Source organism: Centruroides vittatus, unplaced genomic scaffold, assembly GCF_030686945.1.
Source record: "Centruroides vittatus isolate TY-2023 unplaced genomic scaffold, ASM3068694v2 scaffold_2569, whole genome shotgun sequence".
NCBI lineage: Eukaryota > Metazoa > Arthropoda > Arachnida > Scorpiones > Buthidae > Centruroides > Centruroides vittatus.
Genome location: NW_027122690.1, coordinates 1,626,045 through 1,642,967, shown reverse-complemented (window position 1 = coordinate 1,642,967; position 16,923 = coordinate 1,626,045). Strand labels below are relative to the sequence as shown.

The 16,923-nt window shown below is 31.0% G+C and overlaps 1 protein-coding gene across 1 annotated transcript; it reads left to right on the top strand.

Annotated features, from left to right (window-relative positions):
* The first annotated feature begins 2,738 nt into the window (after positions 1-2,738).
* LOC136987640 (uncharacterized) lies at positions 2,739-15,867 on the top strand. Its single transcript, XM_067285389.1, has 4 exons — positions 2,739-3,028; positions 9,670-9,805; positions 12,866-13,824; positions 15,037-15,867. Exons 1-4 carry the CDS (start codon positions 2,831-2,833, stop codon positions 15,370-15,372), a joined length of 1,629 nt encoding a protein of 542 aa, XP_067141490.1. The 5' UTR covers positions 2,739-2,830; the 3' UTR covers positions 15,373-15,867.
* Positions 15,868-16,923: the final 1,056 nt, after the last annotated feature.

Sequence of the window (16,923 nt, the reverse complement as noted above, 5' to 3'; positions counted from 1 at the left end):
ACCGAGCATTTCAATCTAGATTGTGAGCAAGGTCGGGGACTATGTCTTGGCGCGATCTCTCTCGACCGTTTTAATCTCGACCGAAACGAGGTTTAATCGCGATCGATTCAAGAGAGTTCTTGAAACTAGATCCAGTCATAAGAGAGATCCTACAATCTCACGCGCGCGAGATAATACAAGATGGCTGTGGAACACGTGTCGGGCTATGGACAGCAAAATAAAAAGGATATTGTATTTCGAGAAATGATGACATCTGTCTATTATCAGCAGTGGCATTTGGGATAAAAAATTTCTCTGCCTAAAAAAAAAGGTCAACAGTACTAATATACTATTGTCACCTGGTCTTCGCCCAGAGCTCGTTACGTTCCAAATACGCCACTGATTATTAGATATATCGCAAGACAAGGTATTGTATTTATTTCTAGCCAAAACTTCCATTTCGTGTGTCGGTGATTGTCAGGGAAAAATTTTCTGCTAGCGAACCCTTTGTTAACTATTTCGAATATCACCACTGCTTGTCGGTATACTGTTACTCCGTTAAGACCGGATAAACACCTGATGTCGGTTTTTTACTCTGTTTTACTCTTATTGGAAATAATACCGTATTTTCGGGCGTATAAGATGACTTTTAAACCCAGAAAAATCTCAAAAGTAGGGGGTCGTCTTTACGCCGGAAAATACGGTATTGCAAATGTAAGTTTTCATAGAAAATTAAAATAAATAACCGTATATATTTTATCAAATTGTATTAAACCGCAATAATTTACATATTTTTATATTATAGAGAATAGTTATACACGTATGTGATAAAAAATTATAGAAACAATTTTTAAGACGTACTACTATATAATATTTAAGTTCTATGTTATTGTATTCCCCTTTTTACGTGATATTTAATAATGTCGTAAACTTTACTGATTTGTATTTTTAACAGCACTGAAGAGGGGTTGGAAACATAAACAAACCCGAAATGCATTTGATTAAAAACCTTTTAAAATAAACCGTAAATTTTCTAACCATTGCTGTAAGGTCGTTACACACAGAATACAAATATTTGTTTTATTTCGTTCTCTAATTAATAAAATAAACGACGAAACATCATTTTAAAGTGCATTTTTATTCAAATAAAATACTTTGGACTTTGAATTAAAGGAAAAGAGTACTATCCGTACTCAGCATCGGACTTAGCCCTATTGGAAGCGGAAAGAAGAGAATAAGAAAAGAGCAGTTAGGCGGAAGAAAAAACAAAGAAAGATAGGAAGGTGTGAAAATAGCAACCATGAGGTCCCTAAGGGACCGCACGCGCGTCTGCATCGCCATTTATTCAATTAAAACAAGATGTAATAGAATACAAATGTGTACAGAATTAACAGTATATACAAAACGGGAGTACTTTTCCCGACGAGAGATTGGTTCAATTTGAACACAATACAATATTACAAGAATACAGAGTAATATAAGTACTGTATATCGATGTAGTCGGTAACCAGTTTTGTTGTTAATTAAAATAATGCTAGTTGCATTTTACAATAATATTAAGATATACAGTATTGAGATGGCTGGAGTATAGTGTACGCCGTACTGTGATAATAAAGATAGTTAAAAGGGCAACGGCTATTCCACAGTGTCTAGTAGACATTTGAAAGGTAACACATATATGAAGAATAAACTGAATGTTAGATACATGGAATTTAAAATTTAAAAAGTAGTCGACTTGACTAGTGTTAACTAGTGGTAATTGCACCGTACATAAAAATTTTAGTTTCAAAGTAGCCAGAATAAGACAGTGCTGTTTGCACTTAACAATAATTAGATTAAATTTAGAAATTACAGAGTCAAAATGACAATAGTGCTAGTCGCACTATGAGAAAGTGGTAACATATGACAGAGAGTTCATCGATGACTTAACAGCATCCCACATTGGTAAAACAGTCTGTGTCAACTGTTTGAGCTTCCAAAGTCGTAAAGTCACTCTGAAAAGCAGTGCAGGCAGCGACAAATTTTGAGAAAAGATTGAAGCTTTCTTTATGTGCACAAAGATAGTCCAAGTTCGGCCTCCAAATCTGTCCATGAAAGGTGCAGTATTCTTTCAGGTCCTTCCTATCGGGTTCGTACTTCGGGCAGTCGAATATGATGTGGAATGTGTCTCCGTAAAATGAGTCGTCGCAACTGCAATGTGCGTTACTTCTCTTTCTTACCCTGTGAAGGTAAGTTGGTAGGTTACCGTGGCCTGTTAAGCACTGTGTTAAGGAAAATGATGGGTTTATGTAGTTATACTTCTGTCTCTTACGGATGGACGGGAAGAAGCTGAAAGTAGTTCTACCGGTTGTAGAGTTGTTCCAGTCTGTTTCCCAGTCAAATAATATACTGTATTTATAAATATGTAGCTCAAAAAGTAGCCAACGCGCCAAATGATATTTTTTTGCCAATCTAAAAAAAGAGTTGCCAAATTTGGCGCAAAGTAGTTAAATCTCAAGGACTTTGGTTAAATCTGGCAACATTGATCTGAACCTCTCGGCCATCCGACCTCTACCGTAAAATTTAAAAATAAAATTTCGATTTTTTTTAAATGTAAAATATTTGAACGAGATAGTAAAATTATTTTAAGTACACGATTTTAAAAAACGAAATAGATGGGTTTTTAAAATTAGCATATGAAATAAATATAATTGTATGCTTTTAAAAAACAACACGTACAGTACTGTGTTTACAACGTGTCACGTGTTGCACTTTTCCGCGAACTTGATAAGTACAGTAGTTAAATCGAAAGTATATGGAAAGAGAAACTTCGATGACTGCGTCATTTATAGAATCAAAGTAGAAATATAAAATGTTTGGTTCGAAGAGAAGAAAACTTTATAATTATTATCGCGGATGTCTTCCGATAGCGAGAAACATCAACTATAAAGACCTTCCCGTTTCGTTAACCGAGAAAATAGAAGAATTAATCCGTAATGAAAGTAATCGGATATCGGAACCGAAGAATTTAATGGCAAAATTCAAAATTATTAAGGCTAAAGAAGTTCCGGTAAGTTTAAAATTGGTAAAAATTGTTAAGCGTTTAAGTTATTTAGATTAATGTGAGCCTAGGTATACAAAATGGCGACCGTCGACAATAACATAAACGCGCCTATATTTAATGTTTTTTAAAACGTAAATTTGCTACTTAGTTTTTCCCTTGCTTTTGGTTACTTTTCCTACTCTTGGACCAGAAACGAAAAATAAAAAAGTCATCATACTACCTATAAATTCAATCGATGCATGGACGAAGTGAATTACGAGATTCTATACATCAGTGGTTCGAACAAAATTTGCCTGTATTGTACATAAACTTTACTCCTCTTAAGAACTGCAGTCTTACGATTCACATCTCTCGACTTTTCATCTACGATAGGCAGCGTCTTCATAGAGGTTGGCACCTGCGATCCACGGCCACCTAGCCTTCCATGTGTCGTTCACGTTGTCTTTAGTGTTGGAAATCACTATTACATATACTTGGTTATGACAAATTTAACACGTTTAACACACATTTGCACACTTTTAAACACATTTACACACTATAAATGCACATTTAAACCACGTTTAAACACATTTAACTCACATTTGCACACTTTTAAACACATTTAACACATTTACACACTTTAAACGCAAATTTGAACCACATATAAACCCTTTACAAAATTTTTACCTCACAATGTTAACACACCTTTAATACACTTTTATGACATTTAACACGCATTAAACACATTTATGACACGTTTATCATGTTAATTACCATTGACAAACTTTCCTCCTCGATAACTTTAGACTTCGAGTAAATTGTACAAACTTTGAAAAAAACACAGACACTTTTAAAAAATTAACAACGTACTACATAATCCGTCTACATCGTAACCAAAATTCGAAATTCACATTATTCCTCATGTTTCTTGAACGGAATTTTTTCATGGATATTTGCATACGAAGGCATCATTACTATCAGCGCCATCTACATTTCTTTTCTAAAAACACTTGCCATCGAGGTTACCGGAAGCGCCGTCATTTTGTATACCTAGGCTCACATTAACTGTTATTTATGTGATTTAATTCACTCGTAATGAGTGTACTGGCCATCGCATCGCAGAGTATTAAAAATGAAGTATAATTTTTAATGATTATGAAATTTTGAAGTTTGTTAATTAATTAATATTAAGTTAGGAAACGTTTTGGTAAGATTCTAGGATCGGGGAAGGGGTCCCCCTCCCCAAACGGTAGACCCCCTGTGCGATCAAAAAACGTCTAATGAACCACACCCCTACGAGCGACCCTTCACGAGTTATAGACCCCCCTGTGCCAGCAAAAATGTCAATGGAATCGTACCCGTGCATGCAACCCTTTGCGAGATAACCAATCTGAAGGTCGGTACGTACCGTTACCGGTATTACTGCCAGTTCTCTGTGCTCCGTGCGTAGTTGTGCTCTACGTTGCACACTCTCGCTTGCACCTGGATGCCCATGTGGGAGCGAGCTGATGTACTCTCTAAAACTACATAATGTCTAGTACTCCACAGACGGTCGAATGGATTACTCGAAGCCGGCGTAGTTACGTGGGCTAAATAGTTAAATGCAATAATCTTAGTGGAGTGATGTGACTCCTGATTGCCTACAACCCGGAAGTGGCTGATTTCGGGGGCCAGTATTTCGTGGCTGCAATGTTTACCTATTTTAAATCTATAATATACTTTCTGTGGCTTCTAAATTTCAAATCCTAGGTCAGTGTGTAAATAAATGTCACTTACATAAATTCTTTAATGTAATTGTTTTTAAATCTGATACATAAACCACAGGTTTGAAATCAAAAATAATGACTTGTTAATATTTACATTTAGAGTTAGAAATATTTGAAAGTTGTGATCTTATATATTTATTTATTTTAACTAAATGACACTATGGCCATTGGCCTTTTCCAAGTGTCAAAAAAAAAAAAAATACATATACAAAAAAAACAATCAAAAAAAAAAAGAACAGCAAAAAGAAAAAATACACGAAACTAGACACTGTTCAATTTTTTAACAACTTGTTTAAATTGCCCATAAGTTCTCAGATCTTTATATTCTTTTAAAGCATTCCAGTTTTATATGAATTGGTAGATCGGTGCTTCGTGGCCAAAACAGTGCTTAACTTTTGGTAAAATCAAATTATTTTTCCATCGATAGTTGTAGTTTGAGGGCCTAGAGTGTTTATTTAACTCATCACTTATATAAGATTCTTTCCTGCCAACCTTTATTAGTTTAAAGCTGTCTAAAAGAACTTGTTTTTTATATAAAACTTTTAATTTGTCGATATTGGTCTGGTTATAATAAGAGGTGACAGAAGAATTATAAGGTAACTTGTATAATGTTCCAATAAAGTTGTTTTGTATGACTTGCAACCTATTCAATACAAAAGAAGCTGTACCCCATATGGAAATACCATATCGAAGTTTGGGTTCCATACAAGCGTGATATAAATGCAAAACAGTCTCAAAATTTATGTAACTCATTATTGTTTTCAATATTCCAATAAATCTAGATAAAGACAGTGTTAGATTATTTATATGATTGTTCCGTTGTAATTTATCATCAATTTCAATACCCAAATATTTTACAGTATTAACTCTTTGAGTACGTTTATTATTATTCTTATTTGTATATCATCTTTTTTGTTTTTATTTGACAAATATATTTTGTTTTATTCTCATTTATTCTAAAGTTATTATTTGCCATATATTTACTTAATTTAGCTAGCAATGAATTTATATTATTTTCAATTAATTGAAGATTCCAATCTGCGTAGGTTATAACAATATCATCTGCATACAATATAATATTATTTTCGGAAATAGTTTCTATAATATCATTTATGTAAATATTAGGGTCCATTTACACACAACAGTGACATGCCGGCACAGTGCAGTGAATTTTTGTCCGTGGGAAATTGTTGACCTAGTTTTAAACCACCCTGTCCAGACTCGTCTGTCACAGTGCCTTGCAGTGGCAGTGGCATGACTGTACCGTGAAAGCACATTTGACCCGAACAATATTTTCACTGACAGTAAATTTTGTTTTCCAATGGATGACAAACATTTAATGGAAATGGTGCACCAACACCCTGTTCTATTTGATTTATCTCATTCGAATATTTCTCTGTTTCGTTCAATAAAACATGAAATGCATGTTGGGACATTCAAAAATATTCAAAAAATTTAGATTCGTCATCTACTAATTCTTTATAAAGAGTATGAAACTCCCCTTCTGTTGACCTTTTTGTCCATGCTTGATGTATACACTTGCGGCGCTTTCTTGACTCAATTTCTTTTTCTTCTTCGTCCAAACATATAGCTATCATAGCCAATTTATCCTCGGAAAAGTCCATGACCACTCACTGAGAGCATGAGACAAATACTGTACGGTCACATCACTGTTGTGTGTAAATACTCGTCACTATGCTGTGCTCGACGTCACTGTCACCAAACGATCACTGTGCCGGCACATCACTGTTGTGTGTAAATGGACCCTTAAAAAGTAAAGGGCCCCGGAATGGATCCCTGTGGGACACCTTTGTTCACTTGAAAAGGTTTAGATATTGAATTTTTTACCTTAACATAGTATATACGATTTGATAAATAGAATATCAGCCACTCCAATGGCACTCCTCTCAATCCGACTTCAAACAATTTTTGTTTTAATATCTTGATATCTACGCTATGAAAAGCATTAGTCAGGTTGATAAACACTGCTTTTACTATATTTGAATTATCGAGACCATCAATAATGTATTGTTTAAGATGAGTTAATGCATCAACTGTAGAGGCCTCTCTTTTAAAACCATACTAATTATTATATATTATAATATATTTATTAACAAATCAAAAAATCTTTTATAGAGAGTCACTTCAATTATTTTAGTAATACTCTGAATGATAGTAATCAGACGATAGCTCTCAAATCCTGTTTAGATTCTTTATTTTTAAATATTGGTATTTCAAGATTGTGTTTGAGCTTCTCCAGAAACCTCCCATACACAAAGGATTTATTAATTAAATAAGATAATGGTAATGCAATAATATCTGCTATTTGTCTTAGAATAAATATATTTAACTTATCAATGTCCGGTATTAGCTTTAACCTTCATAATATAATCAAAAATCTCTTTAGGAGAAGGTTCATCCAAAACAAAAGAATCGACCATACTGCATGAAGAGGAATGTGACAAAGAATTAATTTTTAATATTGATGTGACAAAACCTCTCATATGTCTATAGTGATCAGCAAAAATATTACTTATTTTTTCTTCATTTTGAAAAAGTTTTCCATTATACTTCCAACTGATTAATTTGTATGCTGTTCTGTGTTTTAACTACATTGATAGGCAGACGTTTAATCTGTTTGAACCGTGTATAGGTTGAGTTAATTCTTTCACGAAGTATTCGCCAAGCAGCAGCCCTCTTATGTCTGCAGTTTTTCAAATGTAAGGCATAGCATTAATCATATATTTAGTGCTATTATCACACATCATAACAATTTTTAACCCATACTTTGCGGGCTTATTGGGTATATACTGTACATACGAAATGGACATCTGCCTCTAAATGCTAATAATTGTTCGTCAATTGTTACATACATTCTGGCGTCATAATTGCTTTTGCACTTTTCTATGAAAAACTGCCATATTTTTTGCAATGACACAAACCTATCTCTAGTTTCAGAGGATGATCTAAGCATTTTGTTGTCGAATCTGAGGCATTATAATAAGAATTCAAATCTGTCTTTACTCATGGTAGAAACGTATCTGTTGCCAGAAAAAGATGCATCGAATAACTCCTCAGTCAATAAATGATTATCTTTGTGAACAGCAGACAGTATGAAAATACCAATCAATGCTCTGATTTCACACTTATCAGTTGATTGCTGGGTGCTCCAAATGATGGAATAGTTTTTTTGTTTTACTGTAATTTCTGCGTTAGTCCATTGTGTAATTTCATCTAAAATGTCCTCAGTAATAAACATTTCAAAACATAGCAATGGATTTTTTATACCTCTGTACTTGCTGGTTGAACCTCGTGATGTACGCACAATGTTAGAACTTGAAGTCCTAAACGACGAGGACCTTTTTGTTGACCAAACATGCCTATTTTTCCCACACAGGACTGTTTGAGACAGTTGAATTATACTTGAAGGTCGTGAAGTTTCATTATCCTCAGACAAGCCTTCCTCTTCATCTGTTTGTATCTCTTCTTCAATCTCCAAATTGTCCTTGTTTTCATTACTCGTAAATTCATTATCGCTATCACTACTTGAATTGTCTTTGTTCAAATATCTGGCAAACTTCTCACCCGTGAAGTTTTGAACATGACTTGGTCGAGAAGAAGTCATTGTGTAACTGAAAAACAAAATAGAAACACTAAAAATCACAATAATAATGAATGCGTGCCAATCAAAAATGTTACGTAAATATTAATCATTAGTCTATTGGACTAACAAGTACACTAAATCTCAAATATGGTGGCACTTACTGGCTCAGCACAGTCACTCCTGCGGGCGTCCTACTGGCAACTGAGTTGACACGAAATGTCAACTCAATTGGTGCATTCATTAGAAAGAGACAGCAAGAAAAGTGGGCGGTGTTAGTCGATTTGACTGACATTACTACTCTAGGGTTAAGTCTCTCAGAGCAGTAGGCTGATACATTAGCCACCTTTGGCCAGAACAATATAGATTTATGCCATTGTATTTTCTTCATTATTTTAATAAATATCAATGTATCAATTTATAAAATATATTTATCTTAATCAGTAACTAATCAAAATATTTAAAGTTAATAGCAGTAGCATATCCAGGATTTTGAGAATATGGATCTGTTCAGCACAGATTGAGGAACTAAGGCAAGCGTCCCCTGTTGTTTTTCAGAGATTACTCAATTACTTTCGTTATCTAATATTATCTAATTGAAATCGTAGGCACAAAAAACCTTTCACACACTATTTCTAGCAGACAAATTAATGAGCACAAACGTTTTCGGCCGTTTTAAAAGGCCTTCTTCAGGTGCACTGAGGACGGTTGGAAAGTCGGATAGCCAATGTTTACGTGACGTCATTGTTTATGAGGGGTTTCCTCTTACAAGTGACATCTTAGCAGAGAAGGTTTCGTTTAAACCTTCTCTGCTAAGATGTCACTTGTAAGAGGAAACCCCTCATAAACAATGACGTCACGTAAACATTGGCTATCCGACTTTCCAACCGTCCTCAGTGCATCTGAAAAAGGCCTTTTAAAACGGCCAAAAACGTTTGTGCTCATTAATTTGTCTGCTAGAAATAGTGTGTGAAAGGTTTTTTGTGCCTACGATTTTAAATTAGTTCTAGCTTTGTGTGCAGAGATTGATATCTAATTGAAGTCATGCATTATTTTATTTATTTTTATTTTAAAGTAGCCAAACTGATTGCTGAGATGCTGCAATACCATAAGCCACTGTTTATAGAACAATTAAAAATTTGTTATTCAACAAAGCTGTATTATAAATAATGGAGATTAATATGCAAATATATTCTTGAAATTCAAGAAAATCATGATCTTATATTTATAAATAATAAAGTACACTATATATCTTTTTAAATTACTTTTTAAAATATGTTACTAGTTTTATTTTTAAACAGGATGATTCTGCTGCTTTCATTCCACACATGACTGAATGTCTAGAAGATCCAAAAGCAACATTAGCAAGTATGCTGGCACTGTTGATGAGTTGGAATCGGACTCATATATTATTAAAAATTAATGATCAAGTTGATGGTAAAGAAAATTTGATAAGAAAAATATTATTTATTATAGTTACTAATTTTATTTCTCTCATTTCAGTAAATAAAAATTGTCACATTACAATCAATTTAATATAATTAAACGATTTCTGTATATGTAAATATATATAGTTATAATTATATTGAGTACCTATATAGTAGTAATAACTGCTTGAAATTATCAGATTATAGTGATTAAATTAATATAGTAAATAATAAATATATTTCTATTATTTATCATATTAACGATAAAAAATTCACCTTAATAATGTTAGAAATACTAGGAAAAAGGAATGACTCAAAGAATTCAAAAAAGTGTTTGTGCATGTTGTTATAGAATGGCTGAATCGACAATCATGCCCAAAATTAAAGCAACACACAAATCTACATGGCAAAAATGAAGAAATAAATGGTATTCTACCAAAATGAATTATCCAAATGCCTTCTCTGTGGCATTCCTGATAAGTTATTGATGTATCAGGAACACTTCTTTACTGTTAGTAATCCTAAAAGATGATTGTTTATCAGAAATGACTTTGCTGTATATTCAACACATTACATTTTGTCACATGAGTGCGCTGCTATTATGCCTTGCTTACATAACACATGATAGGATGATGCTTTGCTGATTTACATATGACATAAGTTTCAGTTATTCAGTCTTACGAATCTGATTTTACACAGGTTTTGATTTGTTGCTTTAATTTTGGACTCCGGTGTGTGTAAATTTCTTTACGTCCCATGGTTTATCTGACAGCCGTTTTTTGTTTTGTATGACAATATATTTTGTTTGGATTGCATGGATTGTAAGAAGACATGATATTGGTCTGTATTGTGAAGGGTCTTTGGTATTGTTGCTTTTGGGTTTTGCATATGTGATGCTGTTTAAGTAATTTTCACATCTTGTGGAGTGAAGATTGTGTGTACAATATGTTCATTATTATTATATATTTCTTCAAATTTATGAAGGATATCATGCAACACTTAATTCTATCATTGAATATGAAAGAACTTGCATTAATAAATGTGTATTCGTTGTTATTCTGTTATAACAGGTACACTTTTTAAAAAAATTTAAATAATAATTTATATAAATTTTTATCTATTATTTATTTATTTATCTAAAACATTTTGTTGAAAGAATTTATGCAAAAGGTATTCTAAAAAAATTTAAAAACTATTTCCATAAAAAAATTTAAATACAATAAGATATTGATTGCATATTTTATAAATCTGTACTCAGTTACCATATTTTAGAGCATATAAAACACACCTCCATTTCAACACAAATGCTTAAGAAAACATTTAACGTATTTAAACTATCCTGTACCTTTGTCACTTGGCACCAATCTTTTTTATTGTATTGCAGTTATAAAAAATAAATAATAAAATTGAATGCATACTTTTATTTATCTAGGAAAAACAACAGTTTGAAAGACGTCATTTATATATCGATATCAATATATAAATAGTCAAAATACCGTAATTTTCTAGGAATTATCATATCAACAGATGCTGTAATCACTAATCAATTAACTTTACTTTACCCAAATGCATTTTGGAAATTACAATATTGAGTTTTCTTCCATACAAGCTAAATAAGGCACAAACGATTATCTGACACACTAGTAAATACATTAAAACTACAATAAATAAACACTATATACAATCATATCCATTAAAAACCATTAAATGTTTTACCTTCTAATTTCATGTTCTAACCATTTAACCATTTTCATCTATTTTTTTAAAGAATGTAATTTTATGGTTATTAAGAGAAACTAACTGTATTCTTCCATAAATTACTGTACTACCTTGTATTCCTTTCTAAATAATGTACATAGTCTTTGCTATTATTACTTTTATACATTTTCCGTAACATCATTTGTCAACACTCCAACAGCCATACACTGCCCCTCTTGCTCCCTATCAGCCAAAAACTAATTTCACAATTCATGTAAATTTATACTGTCATCTTCATTTATTAGTAAAAGCAATTTTTACATTTAACAATCTATGTGTTCAAACAACTTTCTCTTCATCATATTCTTCTCTAAATGAACTATATTTAATTTATTAAGATTGATCTGACATCCATTAGTTCATTAAAATATTCTACACGAATACATGCAAAAACAACTTAGCTGTAGTAAAAAACGGATAAGAATTATAATTTTAATATGTTTAATTAAACAATAACAGTTTAAAATAAAATTTATCAAAGCTACAAAATTGTCTTCGTGTTCCATTGTTACAAACACTGGTGACATCCAAAAACAATTTTCAGTTACAGAGCTTGAAATAAAAGGTAATCTCCGTAACTGAAAATTGTTTTTGGATGTCGCCGGTGTTTGTAACGATGAAACACGAAGACAATTTTGTAGCTTTGATAAATTTTATTTATGTGTATTTTAATGTAAATGCCATTGGCCAAGATTTAATTTGAATGACGTTTTTACTCGAGTTGTGTTAAGTAGAGGTTACCTGTTGCCTACTGAATGTCTTTTGGGGAATTTATTAGCCTATGGGAAATTGCAACTTCACATATAAGATGCAGGGCAATTTTTCTTTTTTTAACAAAAGTTATGTCTTATATTTTATAAAATATAGTAACCTATAATAATTATTTGTTTGAACTCTGTAGATATCATTAGAATGTAAATTATTAATTGTTATAAATCACAAGTAAAGATAATTAGAATATAACATAATACTGTATAAAATTAGATAAGCTGATTCTTGATCTGAAAGTTGGGATATACAAATTCCATCTCAAATTTTTCTATCATTTAGATACATTTGATGATAAAATATTATTTTATAATATTTTATCATCAAAAATATTTATTTGATGATAAAATTATGACTTCTAGATCAAGACCGAGGCCCTAATGAATAATATAAACATTATAATATCTGAGCAAACATATTTAAATGTTTTTATATAATCAATAATCTATATAGAAATTATAATTAAATATTATAGAAAAATTTCATAATTGAAGTAAATGATTATTATTATTATTATATATATATATATTTTTCTTTTTTACAGAAATCATAAAAGAGTACATAAAGAGAACAGAAGTTGTTTCAAATTTATCTGAAGAAAATGTTAATAAGCCAGATGAAGAAGAGTTAATTGGATCTGTTTTTGAATTGGATGGTGCTATTCAAGAAACTTCATTTTCTGAATCATCATCAGATGCATTTGATAGTATTACCTCAACCAATTATTCAAAAGAAAATGCCCAAAATTCTTTATTAGATAAAGAAACACCAAAGCAGATATCAAGTTATCGTTCTGATAAAATAGCATTTCGTGACCCAGAAATAGATGATGATAATTGTTCAGAATTTTCCAGTGACCAGTCAGTCAATTATTCAAAAACAAACGTAATTGATTTATCAGGAGAAGAATATTTTGATGATGATGATCCTCAAAATATTCCTTTCATGTTTTCAGATTTTCCAGATTTTTCAATAACAGAACATTCTGATAGTTGTGAAAATTCTGACGTTGATTCTGTTGATCATGCAGAAATGCATCCCCAATATGTAGTCAAGAAAGATAATCTACAAGATAACATTATAAACACTGGTAAAGGATTGCAGACATTACATATAATAGACCATCAATCTTTTAGTGAAAGTAAAAGTCTTGAAACAACATTTAGTAGTCAGAATAAACTTAATGAAGAAATTGAAGAAAAAGACAAAGCTATAAGATCAGTTCACGAATTTGAAAATCGAAAACGAAATTTAAATCTTGCACAAAGTATTGAAATATCAGATGAAAAATTATTCTTATCAATTATAAACCAATTTTTTCCTACATCTGTTAATTACAGACAAACAAAAATTTTTATTTTTCATTCAGATAAAAATAATGATGTTGCTTTTGGACTAAGCAAAAGTTTAAATGAATGCAATTTTCAGGCATTTGCAATGGAACAACTTCCTTCTATATGGTTAATGAATTTTTGTCATTTCATCCAAAATGTAGTTGACTGGGTATGTTATGAAAGATGCTTTAAGTTTATATTTATATATTAATATTTTCTTTAGATACATGAAATCATTAATTTATCTGAATACACGAAATCAACCATTTAATTACAAACATTTTACGTATGTTCATTTACTACTGTATGGGACAAAATTGTATGACATACAAAAATTTTCATTAAAATGAAAAATAATAAATAGAGCTAAAAAAAGACAACTAAAATTTATCATCATCATCCACTGTAAACATTTTACAAGTTTCGATAATTTTAAATTATATTTTCTTATAACTTCTGGAAAAAAAGTGATAGGCACAAAATTATAAGACAAAGTAAATTTCACAATATGCATGTTGTAGAGCAAACCTTGATTTGTTATTACTTTGAAGATGTGATCAGGAAAAAAAGGTGACCAAGTGTATCAAGGTTTCACAAACTATCAATATATCTTCCAAAGCTGTTATTGTAGCTTTCTTGAGCTTTACAAGAGTTGAAAATTCTTACCCATGTCGATATACGGCTTGGGAGAGGAACCCAGGTTATTCCATGGGATTTAAGTCAGGTGGACGAGATGGTCAAGAAATGACATTAATATTTTGCTACACAAACCATCATTTAATATAGTTTGATGCATTATCTGGTTGAAAAATGCAGTTTTCTCCACACAAGATTCCTCCATAAGAGCAGAGATGACGATCTAACAGTTCAACTTTGCTTTAGAATTTATTCTCAAGTTAATGAAAAGGATATTGTTTTTCTTTGTAGAAAAATCTGGAATTTGGTCCTATATATTATACAATATTATTTAAAGAGGAAGTTATTTTATTTCAGAATATTTCAAAAGTACAGTACATGTAGTTAAATTGTTTTTAATCACTAGATTCAAATCATTTTATTATTATTATTACAATTTAATTAGCATTTCATATAAAATGGTGTTGTAAAAATATTTATATTCAATACGAATATGAAATAATTTTAAAACTAATTATGGTAAACATTAAAACTTTGTCACAATTATTATTTTACATAAAATAAATGTTTGTCATGAAGACATTTTATCTTTCTATTCTATCTATATAGCAACATTTTAAAATTAAATAATGTTTTATAACAATTATCATCATAACTTAAAGATTTAAAATAGAATTTTCTTTTAATATGCATAATATAAATTTTTAAGAAATTTATTTCATTATCTTTTATTATATTTTTACAGGCCGACATCATTATCCCATTGATCACAAACGAACTTCTACAGGATATTGAAAATAGAGATGAAAATCAAATATCAAATGTGAATAGTTTCAATGTAAAATATGTATATAATCTTTTACAAACAAATTATTTGAACAGTGGTTCCATAAACTTACACTTAATCCCAGTTGTAAAGGAAGGTACGAGTATGAAGTTTCGTAAACATCCGGAATTGAGAATGGCTAAAGTACTATGGAGAGAATTTAGCAGCTTATGTAATCTTATCGCTCCCTTCCATAATAGCACAAAAATTCAAAGAAAAATTCAAAATGATGTTCTACTTCATTCCTGTGTTTGAAGAACATTTTAATCAATAATGTGAAAGTAAACTGAGATGTGCTTTTTTATATACAAATAACTAGATATTGAATATTTATCAATTTTTTAAGAAACATTACTGACAGCAATCAGTAATTTTGATCAAGTTAAACAACTTACCGAAGTGTTTCTGTTAAAATGTCAATACCAGATGAGAGGACAAAATGAAATGGAATAATTCAAGTCATTTTAATTATTATGAACTGTGTCAAACAATTTTAATATATTTTATCTAATATTTAAAATAATTAGATTATTTTTGTATTGAATAAAATATAAAATTGTAATGATATTAAATTTAAAAAAAAATTGAATGAATACCATCATCTGTTATTCAATTTAAATTGAATATGAATTTTTAGCAGTTTGTTATAAATGTTCTTATTAAGAATTTATGCTAAGAGCATAGCTTGGAAAATTAGCCTTTTATATTATAAAAGAATATTTATAATAAAATGTATAATTTTACAAAAAATGTTATTAGTTTCCATAATTATTTTATGCATTTATTTATTTTTCCAACTTATTTGCTATCCATTAATCTGGCGACGGTCGCGATCAGCGCCCGCTCTACAGGCGGGCAACCCGGACATTTGTCTGGGGCGCCATTTTGGCTGTGTGAGAAATATATTGATGTGTTAAATACTCAATTAAAATAGAAAATTTCACGTATCGATTGATTTTTTCGTTCTCTAAAAATTTACAGTGCGTATCGTATTTATATTGTTTATGTCTAAAAGCTAAAAATATTTGAAAAATAAATGCAGGATTTGTAAAGGACGATGCTTGAACTTGTTTGAACATACAGCCTCTTCAACCTTAAAATTCCCGGTACACAAGACGAAAGTTAATAAAACGCTTTCAAAATTCAGTGAATTTTGAAAGCGTTCTATTCTCTTCGCATTCCATTATCAAAACCGTCAACGAACCTGACGAAGATCTCTGTGGAGAATCGAAAACGTTAGTTTGTTAATTTTCGTCTTGTGTACCGGGAATTTTAAGGTTGAAGAGGCTGTATTGGACTTTATATGTACCTGTAGTCACGGGTGAAGATTGTCTTTCTTGTTTGAACATGCATATACTTCTCTGAACAGAATAGCATTAGCACGCGAGCACAACGCTGCTTCAGCTTGTGTTTGAACATGGATAGACTCGCTTATACTTAACTCTAATTATAAAAGAGCGGTTTCATTACACAATGGCATTATTCTTGCTGTTACGTGGGTAGTGATAACAAGTGGAAGTTCATAAAATTTACTTAGTATTTATATTTTTGTTTTATGAAAATAATTATTTGAATCAATAATATAAGACATTAAGTTCATTGCATCGATAAAACGCGTTTTATAATAATACTAGCAGATAGGCCCGGCGTTGCTCGGGCAAAAGTAATGATAGCGAAGATTAAGATTATTACGTTATAGTCACAGAAGAAAAAGAGTAATTTCATCAACAAACTAAATATTTTTAATAAAAGGTCGAATTTGAAAATCGAATATTGTAATATTGTTCGATTTTCACGACGTGTTCT

Coding starts and splice junctions, on each gene's coding strand:
- LOC136987640 (XM_067285389.1), top strand. CDS start 2,831: ATGTTTGGTTCGAAGAGAAGAAAACTTTATAATTATTATCGCGGATGT. Junction 9,806..12,865: donor AATTAATGATCAAGTTGATG/GTAAAGAAAATT, acceptor TCTTTTTTACAG/AAATCATAAAAGAGTACATA. Junction 13,825..15,036: donor TCCAAAATGTAGTTGACTGG/GTATGTTATGAA, acceptor ATATTTTTACAG/GCCGACATCATTATCCCATT.